The following is a 16,177-nucleotide window of genomic DNA, read 5'->3' as shown; positions in this document are numbered from 1 at the left end:
TTCGTGTATATATATATATATATATATATAAAAACTATTACATATAAATGTACGAACAAATAAAAACCCAGTGAAGCGGGTACTTGCAGCTAGTATAAAATAAAAACTTTCATGCCATTATTTTATGAAAGTGCTTCATATTTTTATTAATTGTATATCTATTTAATTATAAATTATATTTAAACTTTATACTGATTTCTGAAACAAATACAGTTGAGAAATTTATTGTATATACAAGATATTCTCAGATTTAAGTGAAAAAACTGTAAGCAAGGAATATAATGAATGATCCAGTAGACAAGAAAATATGAAAATTAACATGTATTCCTCCAAAACGTAAAATATTTAGCTTAAAGGCATTTGTGTTTTAAACCAGTTTTTACTTTTGCCATTTATTTTTTACTTTAAATCAATTTTCTCAAGGGCTATCATCCAAGAAAGTCTGAGGAGAGTTTACCTCAAATACATTGTATTATTATAATTTATGGAAAACATGTGCCTAGAAATAATATGGAAAAAGATTTTCATTTATCTGTCTTTCTGCTTTTGTATTTAATATATACAAGTAGAAGCAGAATTAAATATAAAAAGTATTGATTAAAACATTTTTAGGTAGTTCTATAATATGAAGATAAATTTATATTTTCTATGAGAAAAAAAATTGATAGCTGCTCATAATATAATTAAATACAGTCTCTCCTCATTACAGGCAATATCATTTTTTGCATTTCCACTATAACATTATTTAAAAACATCAAAATGAATACTGAATTAAATTACAGCTTCCATGAGTTAATCATCATATGTATAGCTGTGTTATATACGTATATTATAAGTGTTCAGTTTTTCACAGGTTCAGGATCTGAAGCATCACAAATGGTATTTTATCTACTTAAATTTATAAAATTACAACAAACCCTTATTTTACTGTCATTTCTCCAACATTCAATTGTGTTGGAGAAATGACAGTAAAATAAGGGTCTGTTTTAAAATTATCAATCCAGTGACCCAAAACCTTCAAAGAAGCTAGGAAAGAATGATCGAGTCTCAATTTTTGTCAGTTCATTAATAATCTAGTTAATAGATAAACCAATTGAAAAAAATAAAATATTTCATAATAAATTTTAAAGATAGTTATTTTTTATTTTGGAATTGTATCCATATTTTATTTATGTAAAAGTCTACTCACTTTATGCAATAGTTTCTTGGAACCGATTAATCAAGAAAAAAATAACTTAAACTTGTTGAACTAGAATATAAAAATATAACTTTTATTAGCACAATTTTTAAATATGTCGACAGACTGAACTTCCTATTTATTGCAATTTAAACTTGTTAACTTAATTCGAATAATAATTTTTAATTGTATTACAATTATGTTGCATTAGTCAATATCATAATACTTTAATATCGGTATCAGTTAATAAAAAACAAGATATGACATTTATATGAATATGTTAATTAATTTTAAATTAGAATCATAACAAACAAACTCTGTTACTTATGTTTTTGACCTTATTGAAAGGCTATCATTAAGCTAGATAGCATTAAATGTTAGAAATTTAAATTATAGCCATACCATGGTGTTCAAAATCTAATGTTCCTGAAAATGGTTTGGATATTGGAGAATGTTTTAAGTATTTCTTATGGAAAAATTCTAAATTGTTTCCAGTCCATCCGAATAACACCCAATTTCCCCATTGATAATACAGAAAAACATTATGAATTTAACATGATATTAAATTTATTACAAACTCCAATTATGTTACTAACAAACACTTAACAGATTCATTAAATGGTATGTTTGTAATCAGTAATGTAATAATAAGTGTTGTATAATAATACTGTATCTTTTACAATAAAATATTTCTGTATGAAAGTAGAACAATAAAAATAAATAGACAAGATAGTGAACCTGCTTAATAAACTTTTAAGCAGGTTCACTATTAAGCTGTTAAGCTTGTAAAATTGCGTAACTGCATTAGAACATAGGCACGATGCCATTGAAGCAAACAAAAACAGATCTGGGAATAGAGTCATTCCCCACTTGCCACTTTCATTAGTGTGACTTAAATTTTTCACAAATATTCTTTAAATAAGTTTGTAAAATTATGATTCTTTATTATGGATATTGCAATGGATACTAAGAACGTTGTTCATTGCATGAAAATTTAGATGCAGAGTGCTTGACTTCATTGGTTAGATAGTATAATACTTTAATTTAAATAAAAATATCCTAAATCACAAAATAGTTTTATTTGTATTATGCTATACCAAATTTCAGTTTATGATTCTTGATTGATGAATTTTAAATCAGTGAAGGTAATACTTAAATAGTTTATTATTTTCTACTTTAATTTGTAATCTTATATAAAAATTGATTGAATAGAATTTGAATATTAATTTGTATATAATTTAATTATTTTTTATGTTTAAAAAATTTATTTTAATTTTATTTACTTTCTATCTTAACAGAAAAGCAGTCGATGGATGATGATTACTCAAAAATGGATCCTTTGAAGAAAGAATTTAACTGTCAGAAGTGCCAGAAAGTTCTTTATCTTACTGCTGTGGAAATATTAAAGCATAAACAAAAACATTTGTCATCTGAAAATATTTTACCGAGTTGTTCTAATTCATCCAGTAATAAATAAAAAGTTTGTTAATAAAATTGTTAAAAATATTTTTAACATTCTGATGAACATGATGTTATATTTTAGTGTTTTTCAAGCTACTTTTATTTTATTTTATATGTAAATCTCAGTTTGATAACTTTTTCAATGATTATTTTATTCCAATTAAAGAAAAATGATTAAATTCTTAAATATCAATTGAAAAACACTAAAATTTAGTGCAGAAAGGAAAAATTTTTAATAATGTTTCAACTTTTTATAGACTTTAATTAAATTTTGATTGTTCTTAATAATTAATTATTATTATATCTTATTGCATAAATTTCATGTTTACTTGAAGAAATAACAAAAATCTTCATTAAAAAATTGTTTATTCATAAATGGATTTATGTTAATTATTATAATCAAAGAAGTTAACATGAAAATTTAATGTAATTTTCTATGTAACTCGGTCTAATCCCAAGAATATTTAATATGCAATTAATGTAATATATTCATGAAATAATCTAACTGGCTGATTTCTAGATAAACAATTTATACATTAAAATTTATAAGTTGGATATAATTATGATTATAAAATAATAATTCTAATTGAAAATATGAAATTTTATGTAAAAAAATGTTTTTTTAAGTGTAGATTAATATATACACTTATTCAGAGAATATAATTTTGATAGCCACTCAAGAGCGAACATTTTTTGCATGAGATTTTTATGTTTTAAAATGTTATACATTGTTTATTTAATGATTAATCAGCCATATTATCATTTCATAAACAAATTTTGTTCTATGCACAAATGTATATATTGTATATATGTAATTTTACCGTAAATTATACAAAGGAGACAATATGATTCTTACTGTGAATAAAAACTTTTATTATACATCTGTGCATTCGAATTTTTATTAAAAGTTAAATAAAATAAAATTTTCTAAGTTTATTTTAAAAATTTAACAAACAAGTATTATTTATTTATACAATTTCAAAATATAGCATTGCAATTTAACAGATGATAGAAATACTTTTATTGATAAAGTCAAGTAAATTTAATATAAAAAAATTATACTTTTAAATTATAATTTTATTTTATTATAATTAAAAATTATGATTTATTTTACAGAAATGTTCAATTGAATTTTGTTAAGACTAAATATATACTGATAAATAATAATGTAGAATTTACTTATTGTAATCACTTTGGGACTTGGACTTGTCTGTATTCATGACAACCAATTGACAACATTAAATGGAGTAAGTAGACTATTATTAATGAAAATTCCGGATTTATTGATTCTGACATTAAGACATTAAAACAGTAAAAAAATTGTATAACTTTGAAATTTATTACTTATTATTAATTCATCCTGAATCTCAACGTTGAAGTACTTTTTCTTTTCTAAAAACACAACTAAACTATAATCCTGTCTTTATCTGTAAGATGTGCTTTATCAGAAGTTTTGACTGAACTTTGTAAGTCAAAATTTTCTTCTTACACTTAATTATTTGAAATTAATTTTGGATTTTACAAAATACAAAACTCCTTTTCATTCAGCATGTAGTTGAAATAACAAATATCAACAATTTAAGCTGTGTTGCGAACAAATAATGATTAAAACACTGTTTAACATTTAAAGCACTGGTTAAGATTGGTAATGATTGCACATTGTCAGTTATACACTGTCTGATAGTACAATGAAAATGCCTATTTAACTGAAGAAGTTAATCTCATTAAGTTTACAAGTGTTTTGTTACATAAGGTCCAAAGTAATAATTTCCCTTACAATTGAAAACACTACAATAAGAGGCACAGAAAAGATAAAGTCTAAATAAATTAAAATAGATGTGATTTAAATTCTTTTAGCTAAAGTCACATGCAACACGTGCACACATCATCTAAAAAAATACTAGATATAATGTCAATACTATTTCTAATGTTACATGGGGGCTAAGGCTTATTCACCTTCAATGAATTCAGTAATTAAATCATAACAGTCTCTGTGATTATAATAAGTGACTTCTACCATATTTTAAAAAATATTTTAAGCACGATTTATAGATTCACACACAAATTAATAACAATAAAGTTTCTTTTATTTATATCATTCTTATTTGACATTTTATACAATAAATGAAAGCAATAATAAACTATAATTAATTATATTTTACAGGGTCAAACAGGAAAAAAAAAAAATGTGTGTCCCAACAATATATATAAAGCAATGGATGACATAATATTTATACAAGGGCACAATTATGTTCCCTGGTCTTTATTATGGCCATGATAATAAGTACTGTGCAGTTTTTCTCAAGTAATAAATTATATACATGTTAATATCTATGAAAAGTATTATTATGTAAAATGTGCATTTTGGATGAGAGCCCTAAAAATAGGAAATTTTCATTTGTTTCGAATAAAAATAAATGAAATATGAATATTAACAATGTTTAACCTAATGATTCTCCATTAGAATTTATCAGAAATTTACAAAATATTATAAATTATTCACATTTGTTTCAGCTGCAAACAAAAAAAAAAAAAAAAGAATTATTATTATACATAAATATCTGTAAAATTCTTATTGCAAACTCCTCATGCTCAAAAAAAATAAAATAAAATAAGATAAAAACTACACACACCTGTTAATGTTTCTATAATATTCCTGATTTAGTGGGAGATCATAAACAATAGATTATCAAAAAAGTATATATATATATATATCTTAATTTTTTTTATAAATTTTTATTAAATAGTAATTAATTTGGCACTAATTCTTCAACATGAATAATGCCAGACTTTCATCTAAAACAGAAAAAAATAACTAAATTTACATAGCTTCAGATACATATTCTAGGAAAAAAAACTTGTTTTCTTTAACATTATTAATAAATGTAAATAATAATTTACTATTTTTTTAAGTCTAAATCCTTAAAGTCCATAGAAAACAATAACATAAAAGATTCAGAGACAAAGTCTCGGATGATTTAGTCCAGAAATTTATTGATTTCCTCATAAAAAATGAGATCTTATGGAAGTCTCCCCCATTGATCTTTATTGCTTTCCCTTGACTTTTTCAAGATCTCATTCAAGATTTAATCTTGATATTGTTTTGTGAGGATTTCTGCACAAGATATTGCACGGAGAAGTCCTCATGGAGACAAATAGTGAGACTGGAATTTTATGATTGTTTCACTGTTTATATCCACCTATTAAATCTATCATTTAATCTCAAAACTTGTTTTCTGTGGATTTTTTAAGGAGTTTTCTGACTTAAATTTTTCCTGATGTTTCAGTTGTGTTTATTATTTATAAACAGGTTGCTCAGTGTTTTTGAGAGAAATGAGCTGAGTATTTTTTTTAATAGAAGCCATCACCCGGAATTATTCTCTCATATGTCCAACACATTATCTGCTGGCATTCAAAATGTACATTTACATATTCACATAAATATTCAGAATTTAAGTTATTGATTCTCATTATTTTATTAAAATGATGCATATAAACACACGACAGATTATATTATTGTTTTATTATTAATTTTTTTACTTTTATAATTTTTTTTTTTAATTTAAACAATTATATGAAAGCATTCTTCTAATTTTATTGCTTATTTCTGTTAATAGTTAATTAGTGAATTATATTTTATTATATGAAAATGAAATATGTTTTTCTATTTTGTTACTATTGGCTCATTGTCAGTGATGGTTTTAGGCATTGAGCCTTATGTTTAGGGCCTCACACTTTTAGAGGCCTTAGATGTGCACATATACTTTGTACTCCAGTACTAGCTAAGTCCTTAAATTTTATACAATATTACGTACTTTGTGATGAGGGCATTACGCTATAGACTTGTATAAAAGGGGGCCTCGTGAGTTTACGCTTATCTAGGGCCTCTTGCCGCCTAAAACCGCCACTGCTTGTGGTAATAAAATAGTAAATCATCTATACGTATTTCAGCCATTCAGAAAAACAGGAAAATATGACTGAATTGTTTATAATTAACAAATAATATAATCAAAATAATAATAATAATAATTTGAAGTACACTGACCTCAAATTTAACTAACATTTATAATAGTCTCACTAAAATAATCCACATTGCACTAAACTGACCATAAAAGTGCAAAACTTTAAACATTCTGAACTGATGTATAAAAGATTTTGCTCCAGTTTGGAATGTTTAAAGTTTCATTCAACTATTAAAAAAAAGGGAAGTGTGTTCTTTATGAGCAGTTTGTGTAATTCCAATGGGGCAGTTTGTGCAAGAAATGAATTTAAAAAAAAAAATAGTTCTAAAAATTTATACACATGATTTAACATTAACTCTTTTTGCACATTTTCTCGTAAGTCTTGCAGCAATTCTGTTTCACAAATTGATGTCCGCAGTATCTTGTGCCAAATCTTTGGAAAAATCTCTTGCAATCCAATCCTCTTGCTAATTGTTCACTTTTATCTTGACAATCTAAAGACACACATAATTTTATGAGCTAGATTCATACAGATTCATAAATTAATTAAGGAGAACATGCGTTATACCGTCTTCATCCGACACCGTTGTATATACATCCGCTTCTTTCACGCTGCCCTGAGTAGTAGTGTGTTGACGCACTCTCGACCTGTATCTGGATCTCTGAGAAGGTTGTGGTACCTCTTCGGTATCCGCCCTACTCTGTGGTCCATTGACAAAAGTTTGAGTAACGTGAGAGTAATCTGGGATGATGTTATCTATTTCTGTGATGCACTTTCCATTTCTGCACACCTGTACACATGAAAAGATGCCTATAAACTTTAATTTAAAGGTACATTTAATGTGAAAATGTAGGATTTTTCTTCCTTTGTATCTGTTAAACTAGTTTACTAAACAATATTGTTCAGCTCTACTTAGAAACTGGAAAATATAATTATGAAAACTAAATTATAGTTCATTCAATGATTCATTTTCTAGATGAATTCCATTTCCTGTTATTTTTTACTTCTGGCTCTTGACCTATGAGCACTAAGGCCTTTTAATTATACCCATTATAGATTTGGCCAGTCCGCATGGATGTTGAAAGACAAGGCTCCAAATAAAGCGCATTTAACAATTTGCATACCTTATCATAGTTAAAGGCCTTACCTTCTTAAAGTCAGGTCCATATTAATGTTGAGAGAAGAGGCTCATTAACAAATGGGCATATCTTACCTCTTTTAAGGCTCATTACTATTATTATTATTCTATATATGTATTTGTATAATGCTTCTAAAGAAATTGAGCTAAAATGTTCTTGGTCCCACTTATCGTGGTTAATCCACCCATGAAAATTTCTGCCCACGTATGAATCCTGTTATACTTACATAGGAATTTGTGTAAATATTTACCTGACCATCCCCACAGCTGGATCCTTCTGCAGCAGGACGATAGGATACACAATATCCTGATGCACTATCGAAACAAAAGAGTTGGGCGCACACCCTTGCATCTTTCTGAAGAATATAAATTGAAATATCATTATTATGAATCCGTATAGATTCATTTTATTAAATAAAAACTATTTTTAAAATATATTACAGGTTCTGTATACAAAAATTCTAATCCAAAACATTAATTGTTCCACTTACAGGAGATATGTAACGTTCTTGGCTGAATGCCAACCAGTGGTATAACTAATTTGGGTGTACGCGCGTTTAAATTACGGGTGGATATTCGGAAACTTTAAAGTATCCACCAGTCATTTGTACATATTTTACACATTAATATCATGTAAAAGCTATATTTATTCATATAAATTTAGCTTTAACATACAAAAATTCCGTCCATAAACATCAAATGTTCAATGTACAAAAGAAATGGAACATTCTTTGTTAGGTGCCAACCCGGCCTGTATCTAATTTGGGTGCGTATTTATGTACTTCAGCCTTGATGAACACGTAAAATTAGGTGGATTTTTATACAAATTGTTAAGAAATGTCGTGTGAAAACAACTTTTACTACTATACTAATTAAAATGATATAAAAATTACTTACAAAACAGGCGGTTGTTCCTCTATCTCGTTTGCATTGTTCATCTAACGTGAACATGGTGCCTGGTAGTACTCGAGGTAAGAGATCATTTTCGTGTGGGAAATTATAAAGGCACGATGCTGTTTCGCCGCTATAACGAATTTTTCATTAATAACAACGAATTTAATTAGTAAATTAAGAGGATGGGGTGGTGACGACATACTTCAAGAAGTGTTTAAATTGTTCGATACTACACGAAGACCATCTGAATCCTCGTTCTGTATGCCTCAGGTCACTCATAATGAAACCATCTTCCCAAGGACAATGAGTAGCACCTGGTCCTCCTAAGTAACTGGGGGGTGGTGAACCATCGTGTACGCAACCCAAACTGAGGAAACACATTAATTTTATTTTAGTTATTAAGGAAAAAAAAGAAAAAAATCTATCCTCTCAGATCCTTGATACATCATTACCCACGCCGTTATTAACCTCAAATTACTTAAACACAGAATTGTAAATTGAGGGGGTGAGAATACCTGTTTTGTTTTAAAGCATAAACTAGAATAGTTCCGAAAAAAAGAATATATTTTTATAGGGAAACTTTTTAGTAGGATGACACGCGATGTCAAAGGGCACTTACAGATGACCTATTTCGTGAGCAGCTACAATGACTCCACTGAATCCTCCACTGTCCTCGATGATTGCCACACTGTTGACTTTCTCCAGACGTTTGTTGACTACACAAGCACCCCCCACATAAGCGAAACCTAGAAAAAAAAGAGTTCATTATTTTATACACTTTCACATTTATGCAACTTATCTATGTTATCTAAATCACTTGCCTGCGGTTCCTCTGTTGCATCTCCCTCCTTCGAATCTCCTCCTGCACATATCTAGTTTTGTAATGACTACTGCCAAATCGTAAGTGGGCAAACGATTTTCACGATACAGGTACTTTCCCATATCTGTCAATGCACCAGCAGCATCCACAGCATCGTGATTAGGATGACGTAGACGATTTCTCTCTAGATAAGGCGTGGCATCCCGATCCTTACACAAAAATCGCGACAATAACACATTAAACTCCTTAATTTTTATTTTTAATAATGTAAATTAATGCATAGTTTTAAATTTTCTTAAATTTTTGGGTTTTATTGCAGGTTATTTTCGCACTCGTTTCAAATCATCCGAAAAAAATCCAGTTCAAATTCCATTTTGGAGTACAGGAAGTGAATTTTCTGCGTGTATTCACCGAGCAAAACAAGAAAATTAGGTCTTCTTCTAAGGAAATGTAAGCATATCATTTACAAAACAAGTTTTTAAAGCGATTTTTCAGGGATTAAAACTTTACTTCTTGTAAACCATAATGTTTAAGGATAAAATAGGGATTGTATTTAATAAAATAAATAATTTTTCACGAGAAAATCTGCCATATTTTATAACTCAAAATACTTTTTCTTACTCCCGTTTCGGATCATTAAACTAACTGAAATTTGAAAGTACAGTACATAAAACACATCGGCAATTTTTTTCTTTGTTTCGCTTCGCTCGGATACATACATAAATTACACAACCTCATCTTAATTTCCTTTGTTAAATATGACTTATTTTACCTTAAATAGAGATAAATATCTTCTATTTAAGGTAAAATAAGTCATATTTAACAAAGGAAATTAATGCCAAACAATTGCCGTGTTTTAAATTGGGCTACGACGAGGCTAATTTAATAATTACATATAAAGCAATTTGGCTGTAGACGGGCGTTCGAACGCCCTCTTATGGTAAATTTAATAATTAGAAATAAATTAAATTTACCATCAGAGGGCGTTTCGACGCCCGTCTATAGCCAAATTGTTTTATATGTAATCATTAAATTAGCCTGGTTATAGCCCAATTATTTAAAAAAAGTAAATTAATTAAATTTAATAAATCAATTCCATACCTTAGCCACAATCATTCCGGCTAAACTGATCCTAACTCGAGGAAAACTTAATAATTTATAACGAAGATCGACCTGAAAGTATTACGAGTTAAGATAAAGAAAATAAATAAATAAATGGTAGTCAATGATGCTTTGCGAGTAAATATAATACTCACTCCATTAAAGAAGCTAACAAAATAACGTTTAACATCGCGACTGTTACTTCCGTGAAGAAGAAAAGTATCGTAATCGGCGACCATTAGTACTTCCGGCCATACTGTATCTGGTGCTGCTCTTTTTCTTCTTGAACTAGAAGCTTGATGCAGCTTTGAGGTGTTGAGTAGACTAGCTGATTCCATGTTAACTAGGTAGAAAACTTACATTAAAGTTCTCCAATTTATTAGAAAGTCAAGCTTAACACCTAAAAAAAAAGTCTGGTTTATCACCCCTGAATGTATAAACCCCGTTATAAGGGCATTAAAAGTACATTAAAACCCCTAGTTTGTGACCACCAGTTTCGAAGAAAAGTGATCTTTTAGAGGGGTTTCTCACAAAAGAAGACAAAGTTTATGATTGTAGAACGTTAAACCCCGTTATAAGGAAAGTAAAAGTACAATGAAACACCTACTTTGCGACCGCAAAGGTGGTCTTTCAGAGGTTGTTTCACTGTATATTAAGACGTGAATGTAAAGATAAAGTAAAGGTTAGATGGAAATTTTAACATTTGTAAGCAGGATTAATTATATTTTATGCTTATAACGAATTTTGTTGGTGTGGGAGAACGTGTTTTCTAACAAGGAATTACTTTTTTTTCACTTGTTCTATAAAGGAAATTTTGTAGAAACGTGCTTACTAAATATAGTTTTTTTTTTAATAGTTTTATAACTTTTTACTTAATATAAACTTGTATTTATTTAAAAAATACAAGTTAATAAATAAAAATATAAAGCGTTATTTCGAGTGTAAGGCAGTTCCATGTGTTAAAAGGCATTTTAATAAAAAATATTTTAAAAAAAGTAACTAAAAACCCGTCTAAAACGGACCCTCTACAGAGATAAATCTCGGAAAGAGCTGGTATCTATGCAAGATATAAGCCAGAAACCTGTCTAACACGGAAATGGGACTTTTTGGATGTAATAGCTTAATAAAAACAAACCTTTATAAAACGGAAACTTGGCAAAATGGAAAATTCTGGTCGATAGCACCCATTTTAGACAGGTTTTACTTTACAGGTAAGTTTAAATACAATAAAAATTTGTCTAAAACAAAAACCTACCTAAAAGGAAGAAATTTCTTCGTAATGGAGAGATTTTCTATGTTAAAAAATAAATACACCTGTTTAAAATGGAAACCTGCTCAAGCCGGAAAAAATATACGGTACCGTGCGATTTCGGTTTACACAGGTTTTACTGTACTTCTCCATCTTCTCCAATACATTAGTTTCAAAGGCAAATAGTAAAATTGTATAGGGCGAACAGAAGAATAAATAACCACGAAATGTGCATTAATTCAGAAATTATCTTCTGTTACGCCGAAAATCCGCTTTGCACAGGTTNATAGTTTTTTTTAAAATAGTTTTATAACTTTTTACTTAATATAAACTTGTATTTATTTAAAAAATACAAGTTAATAAATAAAAATATAAAGCGTTATTTCGAGTGTAAGGCAGTTCCATGTGTTAAAAGGCATTTTAATAAAAAATATTTTAAAAAAAGTAACTAAAAACCCGTCTAAAACGGACCCTCTACAGAGATAAATCTCGGAAAGAGCTGGTATCTATGCAAGATATAAGCCAGAAACCTGTCTAACACGGAAATGGGACTTTTTGGATGTAATAGCTTAATAAAAACAAACCTTTATAAAACGGAAACTTGGCAAAATGGAAAATTCTGGTCGATAGCACCCATTTTAGACAGGTTTTACTTTACAGGTAAGTTTAAATACAATAAAAATTTGTCTAAAACAAAAACCTACCTAAAAGGAAGAAATTTCTTCGTAATGGAGAGATTTTCTATGTTAAAAAATAAATACACCTGTTTAAAATGGAAACTTGCTCAAGCCGGAAAAAATATACGGTACCGTGCGATTTCGGTTTACACAGGTTTTACTGTACTTCTCCATCTTCTCCAATACATTAGTTTCAAAGGCAAATAGTAAAATTGTATAGGGCGAACAGAAGAATAAATAACCACGAAATGTGCATTAATTCAGAAATTATCTTCTGTTACGCCGAAAATCCGCTTTGCACAGGTTACGTTAGTCGAGTCGGGTGTCCGCGTTAGACAGGTTGCGGTTTATAACGTTATTTTACATGGAAAAATCGAATCTGGATATCTATTTTTGTCTTAGGACAGATGCAGGTGGAGATAAATTTAGTTTTTATTTAAAGTAGAGAAAACGATTTTTATTTATAGTTTAAAAAAGTAGAATATTAATTAAATAAAATATATTTACAGGTTATATTTATAGAATTTTTCAAGCAATTTTTCGAGTTATAAATAGAGATAAAAATGGAAATATTTTCGAGAGTAACGAACGATATTCATCATATTCACATCATATTTTTATACAAGTAACCGGTGAGTAACGTGATCAAAATTTTGCTTACTGAATTTTAATGCAGAGAAGTGAATTTTTTTTAAAAAAATACTTTGCACATTACTAGTTTTTTGTGTTTTTTTTTCTTCTATTTTGCTTAAATGGGGAGAAGTTATTTATACTTTATTAGAATTTTAAAATACAAATTTATACAGGGAAACGAGGAAAAAATAGTTTTTGTTTTCTTTTTTCTTAAGTTTTCCATTTTTATAATTGGAACTTGTTTAAGCAACCGATTCAAAAATATTATTTTAGGGGGCTGCAAATCTAGTTTATCATCTTAGAACGTTAAACCCCGTTATAAGGGTATTAAAAGTACAGTAAAACCCTTACTTTATGACCACCAGTCCCGAGCAAAATTGGTCTTTTTCAGAGGTTTCACAAAAGAAGACAAGTTTATGATTCTAGAACGTTATAACGAAATTAAAAGTACAGCAAACACCCTATGTATAAGTCTGGAATCTGCAATTTTCAGATTTCAGGCTTATACATTCCCACTGTACGTCTATCCGTCTGTACTTCGTTAATCTCAAGAAGTATATGGAAAGCTTGAGAGAAGACCCGATTATTTACTGTTTAAATTCTAAGAAATACACTCGATTTTCTTTTTCATCTTACGATAGTCGGAATGGTCGTGTAATCCTCCAAATTTCCTTTTAAATACTATATGATTCCCTCCTATATTTTGCGAATTATTGAAATTTGCTCTCGTTTTATTCAATTCTATCTGCTCGTCCTCATCCAGGAACATCTCATCATCAACGTACGACGAGTCGTAAAGTGTTTTAGGGATTGGTTTAATGACAAAATCGTTTCCTATCGTCCCTTCCTGAAATTAATTTACATAATTAATTAATACACAACATAATTCTATACAAATTTCTATAAAATTTCTTGCCATTTCGATTCCTCCGTCCTCGGCTTGCCTCATCAAAATGGCTGCCATTTTCTCGTCGTCGTGATAAGTAGATCCTAAGTCGGATGAACCTCCCTGAAACAGTAATCAATAAACGTTTAAGTTCAGTAGGACGATTCTAAAAATAATTATGTGTAATATTTATAAATACAACATCCATTTAAAGTCGATAAAAATCAGTTTTCCGGGGTGAAAACTGCGCTTTATCAGTTTTATCAAGCGTTATAATTGACAAGTTAGGCGTTCCGATTTCGTAGAAAATTCGGATAGACCGACATACTTCCTTTTAATTTCCTGCTTTTTTGTTATTATTATTATTATTAAGTTTATGCAAGTTCAGATTGGGTCAAGCGGAAGTTTTATGAGCTGGAATTTTTTTGTTTCGATCACTTCCTCTTGGGTCAAATGATGAAAAAAAAGTATAGAGATCCATTGGTATAGATCAACAGATTAGAGAATGATTCGTGGAGTTTTGATAGGAAATAGTTGGTGCCGATCGGGAGATAAGGTTTGGAACCATTGGTTTCTGTTATCACCAATGGTTTATTGTGTGACTTCCCTTTCGTTTCGACTCGTAAAAATGAAAATATTTTCGAGAGTTTTCCTGATTTTTATACGCTTTGTACAGTCTTATGACACGTAACTTGCTCGAACAACTTAATTTTCTTACAATAAATATAACAATTGTTAAAAGGGAAAGTCGTCTTATGTAAGATATGAAACAAAAAAAAAGTCATAATGGTGCTGAAGTAACCCCTTTGCAGGTCATTCACAATTACAAAATGGTAATTTGTCCCGCTTTCGCTATTATAATTTTAGAAGACAAGTAGGCCTTACTGTTTTAATTCAGGTCTATTATACAAATGTCAACATTACTACTTCATTGTTTTCGTGTGTAAACGTTTATAAACTCATCTAAACACGAACGGTAACCAAGTAAACACTTTATATATGAAGTTTAGTGTATAAACCAAATGTCCACATAAAGAAAAATCGAAGATCTGTACGGAAAATACTTGGTTTTATTTCGAATTCAATTCGAAACCACGTTCTTTGATGCTCTAGTTACAGAACATGTTAACGAAAAACGTAGGTTCGGACTCTATTCGGGTCTCTATCTAGGTCTTATTTTTTTGTGGGCATATGATAATACATACACTTATACATACATAACTTACATACTAAATTACTATAAATAATACTATACACTAGTGGTTACAATTAACTGTACTATAAATTACTGAATGAATTCTTGTGTATTGTTAATTTCAACTGCATTCAAACTTCGATATAAAACGCCATCTTGTAAAGGATCGTACTGTACCATAGATATTAAGCAGAGATCTTCATTATTTGTAATTTATTAAATGCATTTTGCATTTTAAACGACATTGTTATTACTATATCACTTGGACCACCAGTGTTTGAGTGGAGAGATACCATTGCTTGAGTGGATAACACCGCTGCACGTCGTGGGTTGGTGTCTTTGGTCAGGTATCAACCCACGACTGGCCTGGTCACGTGGAGTTTTTTTAACGTGTCTAACACCTAAATAAGGCCCATTTTATAATTCTAATAATTTGAGTTACTTCGGTTTAGCGCCACCCTCGACTTAATGCCAGATTCAAAGGCGATCAAATGCAGAAGTTTGACTACATTAATTCAGTACACGAACGAATTATACTTAAAACACCGTACCTGTTGAGCCGTAACATCGCGGTATTTAAGTCCATTGTTTGTAGTTTCCGCCAGTAACACTTTAAATTTCTTTAATCTTTCTTCGAAATCCTTATTCTTCTTCAAGTTTAATTTCATCTTCTTTCCGAAAGCAGATAAATATATCCTTTTGATTTCCCCATCGGATATTTCGCGTTTAGTTAGAGATCTGATGTTTATTACTTCGTATACAGGGACTGGAAAGATTTAAAAATACACATCACATATTAATTGATTTCAATAATTTAAACATGATTAAATACGTAATAATATGCAAGACATTTTAAAATTACTAGCTCGTGAAGGGTCCTGTACTGTATCATTTTTATTAATAGGTGTAATAGTATGGTAATGGTGCAATATACCTTTATGGAGCCAGAGAAGAAAGTGTATTAGGGGTTCCCACGTACAGTG

The 16,177-nt window shown here is 29.2% G+C and overlaps 2 protein-coding genes across 3 annotated transcripts in view; one reads left to right on the top strand and one right to left on the bottom strand.

The window, feature by feature from the left end:
* The window catches only part of LOC111638710 (probable ATP-dependent RNA helicase DHX34), a 50,198-nt gene extending 37,085 nt beyond the window's left edge, over positions 1-13,113 (top strand). Inside the window, exons 17-20 of one of the 2 annotated variants that reach the window (XR_002758922.1) lie at positions 2,476-2,657; positions 4,803-4,943; positions 9,773-9,903; positions 12,990-13,113. Coding sequence is in view for 1 of the 2 variants with exons in the window: in XM_023384466.1 (XP_023240234.1) it covers positions 2,476-2,654 (179 nt within the window). In the remaining variant the exon portion in view is untranslated. Of the gene's footprint in view, positions 1-2,475; positions 2,658-4,802; positions 5,158-9,772; positions 9,904-12,989 lie in introns of those variants that run through there. The other variant, XM_023384466.1, reaches the window with a different exon arrangement.
* Positions 6,262-15,951, bottom strand: LOC111638711 (A disintegrin and metalloproteinase with thrombospondin motifs 5-like). Its single transcript, XM_023384467.1, has 12 exons — positions 15,746-15,951; positions 14,030-14,122; positions 13,750-13,960; positions 10,710-10,897; positions 10,555-10,626; positions 9,455-9,662; positions 9,253-9,379; positions 8,836-9,000; positions 8,637-8,763; positions 7,991-8,095; positions 7,169-7,391; positions 6,262-7,094 (listed from the first exon to the last, which is right to left on the bottom strand). The coding sequence occupies exons 1-12, from the start codon at positions 15,860-15,862 to the stop codon at positions 6,952-6,954; spliced, it is 1,779 nt and encodes a 592-aa protein (XP_023240235.1). The 5' UTR covers positions 15,863-15,951; the 3' UTR covers positions 6,262-6,951.
* Between the last annotated feature and the right edge of the window lie 226 nt (positions 15,952-16,177).

Source organism: Centruroides sculpturatus, unplaced genomic scaffold (genome assembly GCF_000671375.1).
Source record: "Centruroides sculpturatus isolate CEXI.00-Female unplaced genomic scaffold, Cexi_2.0 scaffold1118, whole genome shotgun sequence".
Classification (NCBI taxonomy): domain Eukaryota; kingdom Metazoa; phylum Arthropoda; class Arachnida; order Scorpiones; family Buthidae; genus Centruroides; species Centruroides sculpturatus.
The sequence above is the reverse complement of the archived record's forward strand: the minus strand, read 5'-3'. Positions and strand labels throughout refer to the sequence as shown.